This window comes from Girardinichthys multiradiatus, chromosome 15 (assembly GCF_021462225.1).
Source record: "Girardinichthys multiradiatus isolate DD_20200921_A chromosome 15, DD_fGirMul_XY1, whole genome shotgun sequence".
Taxonomy (NCBI): domain Eukaryota; kingdom Metazoa; phylum Chordata; class Actinopteri; order Cyprinodontiformes; family Goodeidae; genus Girardinichthys; species Girardinichthys multiradiatus.
The window spans coordinates 2091403-2109990 of NC_061808.1; the positions used below are offsets into that span (position 1 = coordinate 2091403).

General features: G+C 44.6%; 1 protein-coding gene across 2 annotated transcripts; it reads left to right on the forward strand.

Moving 5' to 3' along the window:
* The first annotated feature begins 5324 nt into the window (after window positions 1-5324).
* LOC124881785 (creatine kinase B-type) lies at window positions 5325-16022 on the forward strand. 2 transcript variants are annotated; one of them, XM_047387573.1, is made up of 8 exons: window positions 5325-5470; window positions 7111-7316; window positions 8971-9125; window positions 11602-11734; window positions 14582-14753; window positions 15145-15268; window positions 15346-15535; window positions 15605-16022. In XM_047387573.1, exons 2-8 carry the CDS (start codon window positions 7124-7126, stop codon window positions 15781-15783), a joined length of 1146 nt encoding a protein of 381 aa, XP_047243529.1. In that variant the 5' UTR covers window positions 5325-5470; window positions 7111-7123; the 3' UTR covers window positions 15784-16022. The 2 variants fall into 2 exon arrangements, with proteins under 2 accessions (XP_047243529.1, XP_047243530.1); XM_047387574.1 differs by having other exon boundaries at window positions 5357-5470; window positions 7108-7316.
* The last annotated feature ends 2566 nt before the right edge of the window (window positions 16023-18588 follow it).

Sequence of the window (18588 nt, forward strand, 5' to 3'; positions counted from 1 at the left end):
AATCTTTATTCCTAAAATTGTGGCTTTGTTAAAAATGTCAAAGTGCTGAATTTAAAGATCTTCATTCTTCTCCTAAGGAAGAAAACATCATATGACACACATTGGCAGCTGTGGCACCGTGGGCAGCCTGAGGAAGAAGACTAGTGTGGTCATCCTAAATATAAACTGTGCTGATTGGACGTGATAAACAACCGTCTCAAACTCCGGCCTCTCTCTGGGCAGCTGATCTCCGAAGATCTAAACTTCATCATCTTCTCATTTAGGTCCATGCTGCTTCTCACAGGTTCTGGGTCATTTGCCCCTTTATCCATTCACACACACATTTCATGTCCATTTCATCACTTCCTACTTTCATTTTGTGTTTGTAAGCCTACCATTTTCCACCCATGTCGTAACGTATCAGTTTATTTTCTTTGTGCGGTGGGTGAGATTAGCTGATCATCCACCTGCTGGTAGATGATCATTTACTGGAGCCATGAAGCCACCTATCCTACAGTTGAGTCCACATATCCAGGATGCTGATAACAGCTTTAAAAAGGATTGTATGGAGTGGAGAAACTGTTCCGGACTTTTTCGGCACATCATCCAACCATTCAGTGAACAGCATTCACAGGTTATTTATGCATCAAATACCGTTTTTCTAGTTTATTTAAATATTCAGTAAAAACGAAATGTCCAGGAGATACCTGCAGAACATGTATCCATAGCTAGGTTCTTTGTCTTACTGATGATGAGCTGCAGGTAATGCAGAAACATGCATCAGTTTGACCTCAGTAGCATCTCTTCATGTGTTTAATCTGTTTTCTCTGCTTTAAAACTGCACGCAAAGTAATGACAGAAGCAGGCGGAACCAAACAGCAGCCGTCGCTGTGAGAAAATCCTCCCCTGGTTGTTCTGGCTGCTTTAATCCAGCAGCAGGCAGATTATATAATCTGCAGCCCTGAGCAGGAACCATCCAAGCTGCAGTAAAGACAGTCTAAAGAGGCAGAACAGAGGTAATAAGAGGAACCATCTTCCAACAGCTTCTTCATGGCAGCGTTGGTTTATGATTTTACCCAGAAGTTAAATCCTGAAGTTTCTGTTCAGGAGGGAAATGGATTCTGCAAATTGTACCTTGATAGAGGAAAAGGCTTCAGAACAGAAACTTAGGAAATGCTTGGTTGTCTGTAAATGAGTAAAAATGGACAGAAATGAGAAGACGTTTTTAACGAAACAAGAAAAGAGCATCTCCTTCCAGTCCAACCAAAAGCACAGAATGTCCCACAGTCTGGATACAGGGGTGGGCAAATCCAGTCCTCAGTCCCTGCCATGTTTTAGATGTTCCTCCCTCAAACCACACTTGATGTAAATGAATGTCATTAGTAGGTTCCTGCAGAACCTGGAGAGAGGCTGAGGAGGAGGAGGAGGGTTATATCAGATCCTTCAGGACATCGGCCCTAGAAGAGTCAAACTGCACTACTCTGATCCTTAAAGGGAATTCTTCTAAAACCCACTGGTTCCAGAAGACAGCCCCATCCCTAAAGCCAAAGGAGCACAAATACATTCACTATAGTCCAGAAGATGAAAAGATAAACCATCAGCAGTGCACCAGATGTATGAGGATCTCCATACCATCCTGTAGATCCAACGTAATACCTTTAAAATCCCAGAGAACTCATAGGATTCTTTAAAGTCCAGTGGATCTGAAGCAATCTCTTGACAATGAAGGAAAACAGAGAAGATTCCTCCGGCACCTGGACTCCACAGGAACCTACGCCAGGATCCTGTTTGTGGATTTCAGCTCTGCCTTCAACACCATCGTCCCAGTTCTGCTACAGGAGAAGCTCTCCCAGCTGAGTGTGCCCGACTCCACCTGCAGGTGGATCACTGACTTCCTGTCTGACAGGAAGCAGCGCGTGAGGCTGGGGAAGCACGTCTCTGACTCCCTGACCATCAGCACCGGTTCCCCCCAAGGCTGTGTTCTCTCTCCTCTGCTCTTCTCCCTGTACACCAACAGCTGCACCTCCAGTCACCAGTCTGTCAAGCTTCTGAAGTTTGCGGACGACACCACCCTGATCGGACTCATCTCTGATGGTGACGAGTCTGCGTACAGATGGGAGGTGGACCATCTGTTGGACTGGTGCAGCCAGAACAACCTTGAGCTCAACGCTCTAAAGACAGTGGAGATGGTTGTGAACTTCAGGCAGAACCCAGCCCCACCTGCCCCATCACCCTCTGTGACTCCACAATTGACACTGTGGAATCTTTCCGCTTCCTGGGAACCATCATCTCCCAGGATCTCAAGTGGGAGCCAAACATCAGCTCCCTCATCAAGAAAGCCCAGCAGAGGATGTTCTTCCTGCGGCAGCTGAAGAAATTCAACCTGCCAAAGACTATGATGGTGCACTTCTACACAGCCATCATTGAGTCCATCCTCACCTCCTCCATCACCATCTGGTACGCCGCTGCTACAGCCAAGGATAAGGGCAGGCTGCAGCGTGTCATTCGGTCTGCTGAGAAGGTGATTGGCTGCAGTCTACTGTCGCTCCAGGAACTGTACACCTCCAGGACCCTGAAGCGGGCAGGGAAGATTCTGGCTGATCCCTCCCACCCCGGTCACAGACTCTTTGAGACTCTCCCCTCTGGCAGGAGGCTGCGGTCCATCCGGACCAAAACCTCACACCACAAGAACAGTTTTTTCCCATCTGCCACCAGCCTGGTTAACAAAGCCCAGAAACCACCCTGACACTCTCCCTTTCCCCCACACCCCCCCTTTTTTTGCTGACAGGACACCTGTAAACTGTAACTCTATGCGTTACATTAACGCTCAGCTTGGACTCCTGCTTTACTTGCACAATGATCACCTGCACTGTTGTATTGCTCTTGCATCTTATACTGCTCTATATTTACTCTCACTCACTTAAAACTGTGCACATATATTTATATTATATTGTAGATATGTTTATACTGTTTAATTTGTACTGTATTGCACCGACTACGCCAAAACAAATTCCTTGTATGTCCAAAAACGTACTTGGCAATAAAGCTTTTCTGATTCTGATTCTGATTCTGATTCTGATTCTGATCTGAAGACCTACAGATTTCACAGAATACCCCTTCAGACTAAATAGTTTCCAGATGATTGCTCCAGAGTCCAGTGGATACAAGAGGATCAACTTACGCTCCAGTAGATATGAAAGAATCTCTCTGGTTCTGTAGAGAAACGTTACAAGTTAAAACATGATCTGTCTCAAGTTTAGCAATCCTAAAATCCAGTAGATCTCCCCTATAATACCTGCAGATCCCAGGGAGAATCACTCTCCAAGATCTAAACCCTCCAGTTCACCAGACTGTAAAGGTTCTCAACAATAAAGTGAATCACAGAGGAGCGATCCATAAAACGGATGATCCATTGTATTCCTGATGTCAGGAGATCCTTCTACAGTCTGGCAGAAGCACGAAGATCTCGATCCAAAAGGAATAATAATAATAATAATAATAATAATGATAATGATAATAGTACAGAGAATTTATTGCCAATTTTTAAATCTGGTCCCTAGATGGACTCTTACATAAGACAACTAATAACTCTGGCTAAAACTACATTATAGAACATTATTATTAGTCCAATACATTTAGAGAATTCAAATACACACAGATATAAAAAATATAAAAAATAAGAAAACAAACACTTCGTATAACTGTGTCCTGCATCACGACAATGAATTCTTGGGAGCAGCTTTGTTTTTCTTTCAGCCAGAATTTAATCCTGGTTGTAAACAGTTTCATTCAGGAAATCAGTTGGAGTTCGGTTGGTAACGGATCCCTGCAGCCCTTGACTGAAAAAGCAGATGGCCCAAACATAGCTCATTGGTGCGGTGTTTCACAGCCACCGTTCTCCTGGTTACTCGCTGATCATCAGAATTTTGGATGTATCTGGAAAAGTTTCTAAACATTTAAAGCATTTGTTTGAGAAAACAATCTAAGACAAGCTCCATGTTCCAGGAGAACGGAAATAATTCCTCTACAGTTCTAAAGTTCAGCAGGTTTGAAAGAATTTCCCTCCAGATACAGATCTTTGGACTTTACCAATCTGATATTAATCACTGAGAGGGAGCAGCACACACACACACACACACACACACACACACGGCTTCCTGCTGCAGATAAATAATGCAGAGCTGCAGGAGAAAGTGCTCGGTCACCACAGAAATCCACCCACCTCTGAGGACAGTTTGTCATCCTGCTGCAGAGCATTTAATCAATAAACCCATTTGGTTTTGTTTATGCATTTCATGCAGTGACATGTAAAATGGACCGTTCAGCTCAATCTTCAATTTGTGTAGAAATAAATATTTAATTTTTTATCAACAGTCCTAAAGACACATGATGGCTGGAAAAGCTTGTTGCTAATAAACATCAGAACAAATGCAAACATCTCCAACCAATAAATGTGATCCATGTTCATGAGGAGGTTTATAGAAAATCATTTTCAGACAACAAATATTTAGTCTCAGTGGATTAATTTGAGAGGTGCACGATGGCACCGTTAGTAGCACTGTTGCCTTGCAGCAAGAAGGTCTGGAAGTGGCATGTTCTCCCCGTGCATGCGTGGGTTCCCTCCAGGTACTCCAGCTTCCTCCCACAGTCCAAAAACATGACTGTCAGGTTAATTGGTTTCTCTAAATTGCCCTTAGATGTGAATGAGTGTGTGCATGGTTGTTTGTCCTGTGTGTCTCTGTGTTGCCCTGCGATGGACTGGTGACCTGTCCAGGGTGAACCCCGCCTCTCGCCGTAGACTGCTGGAGAGGCACCAGCTCCCCTGCGACCCGTACGGAAGAAGCTGGTCTGGAAAATGGATGGATGGATGTTCCAGTCATTCCAAAGGCAGGATCCAGATTCCTGTTTATCATGATGTTAGGTGGCTCACACCAAGTATCAAAAGTTCTTCAATGGTTTCTTCTTCTTCCCTCTTGTTGATCTATTTATAAATCTTTACAAAGTGTTTTCCCAACAAAGACAAAAGCAGCAGAAATTATTTAATTAGTTTTAAATTATGTTAACATTCAGACTTTGAACTTTCTCTGTTCTATGTGTATATTTGGTGTATTTGTACACCTGTTCTGGGTGGATTAAAGTTCTCTTCAGGCCGGCCCTGTGGGGTCCCACAGTGGGGATCCATGCGGATCACTTCATGATTTCAGCTGATTTTATCCTGAGCCTTCTTCTCTGTCCTTCCTGACTGTTTGGCTCAGAGGCACTGCGAAAGGAATCTGACTCCGGACAGCAGAGACAAGTGGTCGGGTCTTACACTGGTCACATGACCAGCCGCAAGCTCTTTCCGCCAATCGAATGAATGGACCGTAAATAGGAGCCAATGGGAGGCGGGGGGCGGTTATAAAACGCCGAGCGCCGGTTTAATCCGCAGCAGCAGCGGCAGCAGGAGAACCGGAGCTCTTTCCAGACCTTCTCATCTCAGATTGAACGACAGGTAGGAGCACCTTCAGCCTGACCAGTCATGATTCACAGCATCCGTGCATAAGGTTCTACAGGAACCAGACTAATTACAGGGTGTCAGTGTGGGACGGTGGGTTAAATATGCAGAAGATCATCTGCAGACAGGAGGACTGTTTACTGCTTGTTTGTTTACTGCTGCTGAGCTGCAGAGAGCCGCTCTGGGTTAGTCTGCCGACCTTGCGGTCGGCCCTGTTCAGGTGTTGTGCAGCGACAATCTGCAGAGGGATGCGCTCAGTGATCTACAGTCCGCAGGCCCCGTCTGCAGACTCTCTGACAAAAGGCTTCCTTAGAAAAGATCAAATCCACCTTAAATCCACATCCGCACCAGAACCCATTTTAATCTGCGCAAAGAAGAGCGACGCAGCAGCAGCTTTTGTGCGCAGACTAAGCCAACCAACGACGCATGCTCAAATCCTATGGATTTAATGCATTTTGGGATGATTCCGATCCTCTGGTTTCACCAGAAACCGACCTGTTCTAACCCTCAGAACTGGTTCTGGTTCGGATGGTGCTGAAGGTGACCGGGGCTTCGCGCGCGCGTTGCCGCAGCCGCGTGAAGCAGGCTGCTGCGTCATTCGACGGCCTCCCGCACATCATTAATCCCTTTGTGTCTCGGTTGCAACCCCCCAAACCCTGCCGTGTCAGAGCCAAAGATTCTGTCCCGAACCGGGTTTATTTTCGGTGTGATGTCAGCTGAGTCCCAATCATCTGACGGAACCAAAAAAACTGCGGTTCTGCTTCTACCCTGAAGGTCAAGAACAAGAAGCAGCTGATTCTGCAGCTGAGCTCCGGTGACGCGCAGGTTCGGGTTGTTAAACTGCTGCATGACTGAGCAGCTTCTGCTGGTACTGCTGCTCTCAGATCAGATTTCTCTCCATTTTATTCCTGCAGTTTATTCACATTTTGACTTTTTATAACTGGGAAATAAATGAACAGAGCTCACCCTGAATCCACCCAGAACAGCTTTACAGATGCATCCGTTACATCCTACAGAAAACCGTCAATGTTTGAATGAGACATGATTTAAAACCAATTTAATTGATCCTGCTGCTTGGACCTTGATTGAATAAGGAAGAAAAAAGTAATAATAATAAATGGAGCCTTGGTGCGTACCACCCAACAGCATAACAAGTATCTGTTTGATTTCGGCCCAAAATGCAACAGTTTTAGTGTTTAAAGCCTATTAGGAATCTGAAACCTGGCTTCGTAATTACCTATGAAAACGTACAGCTTTTATTTTGAAGAGTATTTCAGCTTAATTTTGAAAGGCCAACAGAACTACATTTGATCACGCCTGGCTTAGTTCCATTTGTAATGTGAGAGCTACATTTGTAAGTAAATACAAAATGAAATATTTACATTTGGAGGATTTTCAAGATTTATTTTGAAAACCAGAACTGAACCTATGAAAGGGAATTAAAATTTCAAGTTTGAACCAAATGAAAGGTGGCCCAAATATGTTCTTCTTAGAATAACCTTGGACCACCTCTGAACCAAACAATCAACTTGATAAAAATGTAATATTCAACGTTAATACATTTTAAAAAATGTGCTTTGAGTGATTCCATGATTTATTTTCTTCCATTATTTTCCGATCTCCTCCCTGGTCAGCAGCCCAGACGTCATCATGCCTTTTGGAAACACCCACAACAAGTTTAAGATGAACTACTCGGCGGAGCAGGAGTACCCCGACCTCAGCCAGCACAACAACCACATGGCCAAGGTGCTCACACTGGAAATGTACTCCAAGCTGCGCAACAAGGAGACGCCCAGCGGGTTCACCCTGGATGATATCATCCAGACCGGCGTCGATAACCCAGGTAAGTCCAGGGTAATCTAAATAGGTACAACTAAGTAGATTCTCAGTTCAGGATTTGTTAAAGCCCTCCATGAAACACAGAAACTCCTGAAGAATCACAGCTGATGATCAACGACTCTAAAAAGCATCACATCCTGGTCCACAAACACATCACTTTAACATGTCATTAACATCAGTCAGGTTTGCTTCTTGGGTGTTAAAGCAGGGGTGCATCCATGGGGTGGCCAGATGGGGGGCAATGAGAATCCTAGGGTGGCAGAACAAAACCAAAATTTAAGGGGCTGTAGGGGTGGGTGGATGTGAGTTGAACACACTCAAAGTGCAAAGTAACATAACAAAATCCTGCTGGTGATGTTGAATCTAACCCAGAAATCTTGGCAATCCTTGCAAATATACCTTGCAAGCGCTGGGTAAATGCTTCGAAGAAATCAATGCATGGATGGGCCAAAATTTTCTTCAGCTGAATAAAAAAAAACGGAAGTAATGATCTTTGGACAAAAGGAAGAGCATTTAAAAGTTAGCACACAGCTTCAGTTAATACAGCTAGAAACCACCAGTCAGGATCAAAATCTGGGTGTAGTGATGGACTCAGACCTGAAGCAGGCGAACATGAGCTAAACCTGGAACACCTGCAGGTAGACTCAAATTAAAAAACAAAACCCTGTAGGTGAGCTAATTTCTTTTTTTTATCCAGAAATGTGCCATTGACATCACAATTCTCTTTGGCCAGGAAGTTCTGGTAAAGATAAATGGAAAAACAAGTCTATACAAAATGGAAGCTAATGTAGGACTCAACTTTGCAATAAAGAGCTGCTCTATGAAGAAAAAATTTTTAATTATTCAACTTGTTAGAACTGGTCCCTTCTTCCCTCTTAGATCCATAATTACAGAACCAGAACACAAAGACTTTTTTGTGGGGTTTGCAAAGTTACAGAGAGAATCATTGGCCCCTTTGGGCCCCCCCTTGGCCACATCACTGCTCTGTCTGTGATAAAGATGTCTGGATCATTCTGGCCCATAAAGCTAACCGAGCTCTTCAGGGGTTCTGGACTGTTTGAAGGTCTCATCTCACCTGTGCTTGAACATCACGCTGCACATTAACATGTGGCAGTCTCTGTTGCAGATAAAACACAGGAAATAAATAAAAAATAACACGTTTTCTCAACAGATGAAGGTAAGTGCAATAAAATCACATTAATTACTGTGACTATAACGCTTAAGAATAAATTATTAACTTTAATGCTCGAATACTTTTTAACATAAAATGCTAAAGTTAAGCAAATGTTTTTATTTTTGAACCAACGAGTCAATCTGAGGAATGTTTTTGTTTAGACTCATATTACTAAGTTGTCCTTGAATGCAGCAAAGTGTTTCCAGGTACCAGATTGTTTGAGCTTCACAGACTTTCTGTTCTACAGTTCAGCTACTGTTCAATAATACCACCCTAATTGGATTGACGTGATGGATCAAGTTATTTCTGCTCGTTAATTCCCCCACAGGGGGCGGAGCGCCTACTTCCTGTCTGATCTCCTGATCTTCATCAAACCCAGAATCATGTTGAGCAGCGCTGCAGTCCAACAAAGTCAAAACACAGAGCAAAAAACAGTAAAGCTGTGAGTTTTACCAGTTTTCTCACCAATCATGTGTCCCTGCAGGTCACCCTTTCATCATGACGGTGGGCTGCGTGGCCGGAGACGAGGAGACCTACGAGGTGTTCAAGGACCTGCTGGACCCCGTGATCGAGGACCGCCATGGAGGATACAAACCATCAGACACACACAAGACGGACCTAAACGCAGAAAACCTGCAGGTGAACTAAACCAGAACCCAGGAAACCAACCTGCAGGTGAACCAAACCAGAACCCAGGAACCAAACCTGGAGGTGAACTAAACCAGAACCCAGAAAACCAACCTGCAGGTGAACCAAACCAGAACCCAGGAACCAAACCTGGAGGTGAACTAAACCAGAACCCAGAAAACCAACCTGCAGGTGAACTAAACCAGAACCCACAAAACCAACCTGCAGGTGAACTAAACCAGAACCCACAAAACCAACCTGCAGGTGAACTAAACCAGAACCCACAAAACCAACCTGCAGGTGAACTAAACCAGAACCCACAAAACCAACCTGCAGGTGAACTAAACCAGAACCCACAAAACCAACCTGCAGGTGAACTAAACCAGAACCCAGGAACCAAACCTGGAGGTGAACTAAACCAGAACCCAGAAAACCAACCTGCAGGTGAACCAAACCAGAACCCAGGAACCAAACCTGGAGGTGAACTAAACCAGAACCCAGAAAACCAACCTGCAGGTGAACCAAACCAGAACCCAGGAACCAAACCTGGAGGTGAACTAAACCAGAACCCAGAAAACCAACCTGCAGGTGAACCAAACCAGAACCCAGGAACCAAACCTGGAGGTGAACTAAACCAGAACCCAGAAAACCAACCTGCAGGTGAACTAAACCAGAACCCACAAAACCAACCTGCAGGTGAACTAAACCAGAACCCACAAAACCAACCTGCAGGTGAACTAAACCAGAACCCACAAAACCAACCTGCAGGTGAACTAAACCAGAACCCACAAAACCAACCTGCAGGTGAACTAAACCAGAACCCACAAAACCAACCTGCAGGTGAACTAAACCAGAACCCACAAAACCAACCTGCAGGTGAACTAAACCAGAACCCACAAAACCAACCTGCAGGTGAACTAAACCAGAACCCAGGAACCAAACCTGGAGGTGAACTAAACCAGAACCCAGAAAACCAACCTGCAGGTGAACTAAACCAGAACCCACAAAACCAACCTGCAGGTGAACTAAACCAGAACCCAGGAACCAAACCTGGAGGTGAACTAAACCAGAACCCAGAAAACCAACCTGCAGGTGAACTAAACCAGAACCCACAAAACCAACCTGCAGGTGAACTAAACCAGAACCCACAAAACCAACCTGCAGGTGAACTAAACCAGAACCCACAAAACCAACCTGCAGGTGAACTAAACCAGAACCCACAAAACCAACCTGCAGGTGAACTAAACCAGAAGCCACAAAACCAACCTGCAGGTGAACCAAACCAGAACCCAGGAACCAAACCTGGAGGTGAACTAAACCAGAACCCAGAAAACCAACCTGCAGGTGAACCAAACCAGAACCCAGGAACCAAACCTGGAGGTGAACTAAACCAGAACCCACAAAACCAACCTGCAGGTGAACTAAACCAGAACCCAGGAACCAAACCTGCAGGTGAACCAAACCAGAACCCAGGAACCAAACCTGCAGGTGAACTAAACCAGAACCCAGGAACCAAACCTGCAGGTGAACCAAACCAGAACCCAGAAAACCAACCTGCAGGTGAACTAAACCAGAACCCAGGAACCCAACCTGCAGGTGAACCAAACCAGAACCCAGAAAACTAACCTGCAAGTAACTCAGGGTTATTCCTTTTAGAATCTACCCCAAAATTCTTCCAGATACTGTAACTCAGAACTAAACACCAAAACAGGTCATTCAATCGACATTTTATTCAACTATGAATTTTGCATTGAGATGTAATCAGTCTTCTATGAGGGAGCCCTAGTCTAGTTAAGTAGCTTAACATTAATATAGACCTAAACCCAGAACTTCTTCTAGATTCCCTCTATAAAGAGAACCTGCAAGTAAACCTGACCTAAACTGTGAAAACCTGCGGGTGATCTGGAAGTAAACTATGAATACCTGCAGGTAAACTCAGACTAAACCAGGAAGTTGAACCCTGAAAACCTGGCAGGTAATTTAAACCAGTAACCTGCAGCTAAACCTCAACAAACGAACCTGAACTCTGAAGTTAGTAAGCAGGGGGAGGAGTCAGTACCAGGAGACCAATCATGATTGTGCATCCTGAAACATTTTTAGCAAGAGACTCCACTTCTAACGTAAAGCAAGCATTAGTTACAGACGTCACCCATTTCAGTGAAGATATTCTGAATCTTCCAGATCTTTCAAGTCTCTCTGGTTCTGTTACGCGTTTTTCCTTCCTGAGACGAGAAGGCAGTCTGGCTTTCATTCAAAAATCTATGACCTGAATTACAAAAGTGAAAATTGGATCTGGTCTCAATAGAAGACAGTTAAAGGTCCAAACTCCAGGTTACCATGAAGAAACACCACAGGTTATTAAATGACCTCCTGCTTTAATGTTCAGACTGATCCACCATTGGTTCTGATTGTGTTAACTGTCCATGGTGCTGAAATTGGACTGCCTGATGTTGGACACATCTTGCAAACCTTCTCCTGCTGTTTTCAGGGCGGAGACGATCTGGACCCAAACTATGTGCTGAGCTCTCGGGTTCGGACCGGAAGGAGCATCCGTGGCTTCTGCTTGCCGCCACATTCCAGCCGTGGAGAGCGACGTGCCATCGAGCAGCTCTCCATCGAAGGTACATCACTGTTCCGGGATTGCTGCAGTCAGCCCTAATCCTGCAGCTCTCTGGGGTCCAGTTCCAGAATTCTGCTGCTGCTAAACGTTTAAACTCGGCTTGTTGGAAGTTGAACCTTGTTAACTCAAAGCAGCTTCTACCAGGAAACATACCTGAGGTTCAGAGTTTAGCCCAGTGCAGTCGGGGAAGCTGGACTAACTAAAAGACAAAAGGTCATTTTTATTGAATCGTGGATTTAGAAATAATCAGGTCCGTGATGTAAAACACAAGCTGAACCCAGGTTCTAGAGGGTGTTTGGATAAAGTGAGGATGATGAGCCACCAGATCAGAACTATGCTGTTATGTAACAGCTGAATAGAGCAGAGCCATCGGGACATTAGAAACCAGCAGGATGTGGAGGAGCATCGCTGGACTGTAGGAGGTGCACCCTCAGCACCACATTCTGCTGCGTTCAGGGACACCCTGATGATGCAGGTTTTCTCTGAAGCGGTCGAATCATTCTGGTTTGTTTTCCTCCGACTGCTGCGGATACGGATGAGTCTTTATTTATAGACTTCCCATCATGCCTCAGTGAACGCAGCGGCAGATTAAACTGTTACGTAACCGTGAGCAGAGCGTGGTTCCGCTGAGGCGACTAATGAGCTCAGCAGCTTTTATATTCAAGTTGAACAAACCAGTGGGAACATGAAGAGACTCTGCTGCCCCCTGCTGGCAGAAACCTCTGTGCAAATATAGCTTAGTGATGACGGCTGGATGTCTTCCTTCCAGCAGCCTGTTGAGCACTTTTGCCTGCTGTTTTTGGTGGGAAAAACTCAATCTTTTTGTTTTTGCAGCAGCAACTGAATTTTGACCAGATTATCCATTTATTTCTGCTTCCAGTTGTTGCTCGGGACATAAAATGAGATTATAATGAAGAGTAAAAACACTAATTATATTCCTGATTCATCAAAAGTTGCAGTCAAACTAAATTTCATTGAATTTAACTATATTGCCAAAAGTTTTCAGTCATCTGCCTTCACACACATGAACTGGCGTTACACCCCATCCATAGGATATAATATCAGTCCATCCTGTGCTGCTAGAACAGCTTCAGCTCGTCTGAGAAGGCTTTCCATAATGAGAGCGTATGTGAGCCCAGACATGTCAGACAAGAAGGTCTGACATCCAGAAACCTGGAGGAGAACTCCGCTCTTGTTATTCCCAAAGGTGTTGTTTGGGATGAGGTCAGGACTCTGGAAGGAAGAGAGGCCCAAAACGATCTGGCAATAAAGTGAATGTTAATACTAGCACTAGTAATGGGGACCGCTGAGGCATAAAGAAAATCATCAATACAAAACACAACATGCTTAAAATGAAATTTAACTTCCTGTGATTGATTTAGCTTTAGTTCTAATAACTCTAAAAAATGAGGTATTTTCTTTTGCTGAGAAAGTTTAATCTTGTGATGTCATCTTGCTGTTCATGTTTTATTCTTATTAAAATGTTAGGTGTGTGTTTGACAAAAGGAAGGAGACAGTGAAGAGGGCATTTGCACATAAAAAAAATTTACTATTAATCTTAGCATAAAATATTTCACACTAATTACATCTCATTAACTTAGAATACCAACAAACTTTCTTTTAGTAATTCATTTCAAGCAGTGATGCTCTTTATAGCTTCATCAAAAATGATTGAATTCAAGTGTTTATTTGAATTTGGATGATTATGGTTTACAGCTAATGAAAACCCAAACTTAACTTTCAACACAATCATGGGAAAGACCTGGGGACAGATGTCCAGCAGAGACTCACTGACACCAGATATGAGGAGAATAAACCACAAAAGTTCATTTCAAAAGAAGATGGCAGTTCAGGTTGCTGTATACAAGCGTATTAAGGGAAAATTGAGAGGAAGGAAAAAGTGGTAGAAGATGTAAAGGCAACAGGGATGACTGAGAGGATTGTGAAGCGAAGCTCTGGGAAGAATTATCAGGTGTGGACAGCAGCTGGAATCAGAGCTTCAAGATCCACCACAGACAGATCCAGAACATGAGCTCCAACTGTCACATTCCTTATGTTAAACCACTCCTGAACCACAGACAATATCAGAAACATCTTCCCTGGGCTAAGGAGCAACAGAACCGGACAGTTTCTCAATGGTCCAAAGTCCTCTTTTCAGATGAAAGTAAAGTTTGCACTTTATTTGAAAATCAAGGTCCTAGAGTCTAGAGGAAGAGTGGAGTGGCCCAGAATCCACGTTGCTTGAAGTCCAGTGTGAAGATTCCACTGTCAGTGATAATGTAGGGTTCTGCTCCACTGGGCTTTCTGAAGTCCACGGTCCACCTAGTCATCTGCCAGGACGTTTCTGAGCAATTCATGCTTTTCTCTGCTGACAAGCTTAGAGATACTGATTTCATTTTCCAGCAGGACTTGGTACCAGCCCACACTACCAAAGGTACCAAATGCTGGTCCAATAACCATTATAACACCACCAAACTGGCCCGACACAAACCTCATAGAGAATCTGCGCTGTTGTCAGGAGGAAGATGAGAGACACTAGAACCAACAGTGCCAACTCTGTATAAAAGGAATCTATGTAAGAGTTTCACTTTTGAAATGAAACATATGAAATGAACTTTTTTTACATTCCATTTTGAGGTGAAGCTGTACTTCCTCATGTTAACGTCTAAAGCTGTCACGGTCCCAACCTGGAACAGAACTCTCATGTTCCTCTTTCTGAGTTTGTTTCCTCAGAAACAACCTCACAATGTGGCAGCATCGTTGACATATGACCCGGACGCTCATTACTCTTACGCCTCCACCTGTATGGCAGAGTCCGTTCTGACTCTGGGTTTCTGTCTCCCTGCAGCTCTGGACTCTCTGGAAGGAGACCTGAAGGGGAAATACTACGCCCTGAAGAACATGACTGAGGAGGAGCAACAGCAGCTGATAGATGACCACTTCCTGTTTGATAAGCCTGTTTCTCCTCTTCTGCTGGCGTCCGGTATGGCCCGTGACTGGCCCGACGCCCGTGGCATCTGGTCAGTATGTTACCAACAAACATTTCATGCCTGATTGGTGGCGGTTCTTGCATGAATGGTGGTCTGAGTGAGCCCCTCCCTTTGCTGTTCCCCAACCAATGAAAACACAAGCAGTTACATGAGATTCTGTGGCTGAAAAAAGTAGTGCAATCCTGCAGAAAACCCATAACCTCGCCTCCCTAGTGCCAGCATCAACCAGGGGAAGCCCTCTGTACTGCACATGCGTAAAAACAATAGAAAACCAGTTCAGGGCATAGATGACATAAGTTTTATTTTATGTGGCGCTCATGCCTACCCCACTTCACTTTCCCTGGGCAACTACCCATATGCCCTATATAAAAAACCACCTGATGGCATCTTTTCTTACCCAAACATCATCCATCACCTGCAGGCACAACGACAACAAGACCTTCCTGGTGTGGGTGAACGAGGAGGATCACCTGCGTGTCATCAGCATGCAGAAGGGAGGCAACATGCGTGAGGTCTTCACACGCTTCTGCACCGGGCTCACCAAGGTAAGCTCCTGCTTCCCTCCTCCCACCTGTCCCTCTCTGTTGAACAATCCATCTCACCTGTCCATTGTGTCTCTCAGATTGAAGACTTGTTCAAGAACCGAGGACACGAGTTCATGTGGAACGAACACCTGGGCTACGTCCTCACCTGCCCGTCCAATCTGGGGACGGGACTGAGAGCCGGCGTTCACGTCAAGCTGCCAAATCTTAGCAAGCATGAGAAGTTTGGAGAGGTCCTGAAGAGGCTGCGGCTGCAGAAGCGAGGAACAGGTATGCTGCCTCAGACATGTTAGGGGCTGATTCTGCAGCATGTTGCATCACTTCCTGTCTGTGTCTCAGGTGGTGTGGACACTGCAGCAGTAGGCGGAGTCTTTGACATCTCCAATGCAGACCGTCTTGGGTTCTCAGAAGTGGAGCTGGTCCAGATGGTGGTGGACGGAGTCAACCTGCTGGTCAACATGGAAAAGCGTCTGGAGAGCGGAGAGGGCATCGACGACATGATGCCAGAACAAAAGTGAACTGTCTCACTGTAACCAGACGCCACCGTCCCTCCTCTTCCTCACCTCTCACTCCCCCAGCTCACCTGGCCCGCCCTGCTCCCCCTCACTGTATCAGTCCGTCCTGAAGCTGCAGGACGTTTAGAGCCGCTCAGTTAGACTGCAGTCTTCCAACATGGGAAGGATTTTCTATTTCCTTGTCTGCACCTGTTGGACCCATCTAACATCTGAAATATCTAATAAAGTCTCTGTGGCCCAAACTACAGAACCTGTCTTCATTTGCAAACACAATCACAAACAGAAGGTCTCTTCCAAAGGACATTGTTCCAGAAGTCTTGTTCTTCATTCAGATGCAGCTTTGCAAAAGTCCTGCTGCCATATTGTTTATGGAGAGAATGACCAATACAATATTTCAACAATATTTTATACCTGATCTGATTTTTGACTTTTGTATAAAAGGCTACAACAACAAAAAAAGCCCAAATCATCAGACCTCCACCACTGTGCATGACAGTTGGTACAAGGCTATGCATTTAGTCCGAAAGCATTCCAAAAAAGCCAAACTGGTTCAGTGCTTTTCTAATTGTCATGAACTTTAACCTTTAACACCCTAACTGGGGTTTGTGGCGTCTGACCTGGAGATTGTACTTAAAACCATTCCCAAAAAGAAATGGCTGCTTCTCTAAAGTCACTGCTGAGGTCTGTCCATCGACACATTATGCTTCAGGTAACACACTGAAAACTCCTGCTTCCATAGAGATGGTCACACTGACGGTCAGTGTTTGTGTTTGATCAGCTCAACTTGAGATTTTTTCCTGCTCTGTTTACACTTAAATCAATTCTTGAACCTTCTTTCGTATGTAGATACAGAAAATCCCAGAAATGAAATGGGGTGTACTTTCTTTTTAGAAACTGATGAGAGTGTACTGGATGGAAAACGAGGGAAAACTAAAATCAGTCAAGAGATTTGAACATTGCCACCGTTGAAAATGCAGTCATAAATGTGACCTAATCAGCTCTTACAAGTAACTTCCAATTACAAGATCAAATGTGATGGCAGCATCTTGGAGCTCATGTTCTCAGGGTTCCATGAGGACACAGTGGAAACGCACCTTTATCACCTTGATGTTCATGCTGAAAAATGAAATTCATACCTGGTTTGTGTTACGATGCTCAGAGTTTAGTATCGAGATATCAAATCTGAAAAACTATGAAAAGTAGAACATTAAAAGCATTTTATTTACTGGTTGACCAGCTGTAACATCTCACCTGTCAGGTGTAGAGGTCTTTTGATTCACTGTAATTTGTTAAGAGCATTGTTGATTCTGCTGCCACCTGGTGGTGAATAAGGGTCCCTACCATGTCATCTGTTCCATTGTCTTGGTCTCCAGTCTCACTCCTGTTCTCGACTGTAGTTTTATAAACATTAAACTTTATTAAACCTGGAGTATTCTGAGAGATTTAGAGAAACAATGACTACTGTACTGTTTACTTGGACTAACCTGAATTAAAAACATATATTAGGACACTTTTTTTCTGTGAAGAGCCTGATTACTTGAAGCAATTAAATAGAATTACATGTATGTATACTGACCGGTCGGTCTACGTTCCTACCCTCACCTATGGCCATGAACTTTGGGTCATGACCGAAAGAACGAGATCACGGATACAAGCGACTGAAATGAGCTTCCTCCGTAGGGTCGCCGGGCACTCCTTTAGAGATAGGGTGAGGAGCTCGGTCATCCGGGAGGAGCTTGGAGTAGAGCCGCTGCTCCTCCACATCGAGAGGAGCCAGTTGAGGTGGCTCGGGCATCTATACCGGATGCCTCCTGGGCGCCTTCCTCGGGAGGTGTTCCAGGCACGTCCCACCGGGAGGAGGCCCAGGGGACGGCCCAGGACACGCTGGAGGGACTGTCTCTCGGCTGGCCTGGGAACGCCTTGGGCTCCCCCTGGAGGAACTGGAGGAGGTGTCTGGAGAGAGGGACGTCTGGGCGTCTCTGCTGAGTCTGCTGCCCCCGCGACCCGGTCCCGGATAAGCGGAAGACGACGAGTACGAGTACGGGTACATGTATGTATATTGAAGCACAGATGAAGAGTCGGACTCTAATTTAGGAGGGAAACAAAAAATGCAGCTGACCTCAGGTCTACCGGTGATTTGGTGAATTGATGGGACCTGTGCTGTCCAGGACTCCATCTGAAATCAAATGTGTAAAATCCACACCCTCTTTTCTGCATGTCTTTGGCATTACTTAAGTGCTTTATAAAACTATTTATAGCTCTTTAACATGTCCACTTTGTGTCACATTAGAACCACAAACTTAAGGAACCAGAGGGGTTTATCAGAAGCACTCTAAATGAGACAAGAACAGTGGGCTAAGGACTCATCCCTGAGGTGCACTAGAATGAAGCAGTAATATAAATAAATGACGGTAACCGGGGATGTAGTCCTGTCTTTAAAACCTTTGGATTTTATGTGACAGGGAACTTCATCTGTTAGGAAACCAAGCAGCAGTTACATATGAAATAAAAGTGTCTAAAGTAACGGTTCTCTCTGTGGAAAATGCTAACTTGAAATGCAGGGCCTTACAGACGTTTTCAGGGTAGCTAAACCTTTCTAGATTGGGTCATGTTTCAGCCTCCAGCACATTTTATTGATATTTTATGTCATTTGTAAAGTGGAAGGAAAATGATTTGTGGTTTTGAACGGTTTACAAATAAAAATCTGAATAGTGTGGGGCACATTTGTAATCAACCCTTTACTGCGATATCCCAAAATGAACTCCAGTCCAAGGATTTAGAAGTTGCCTTGTTAAATATAAATGTATG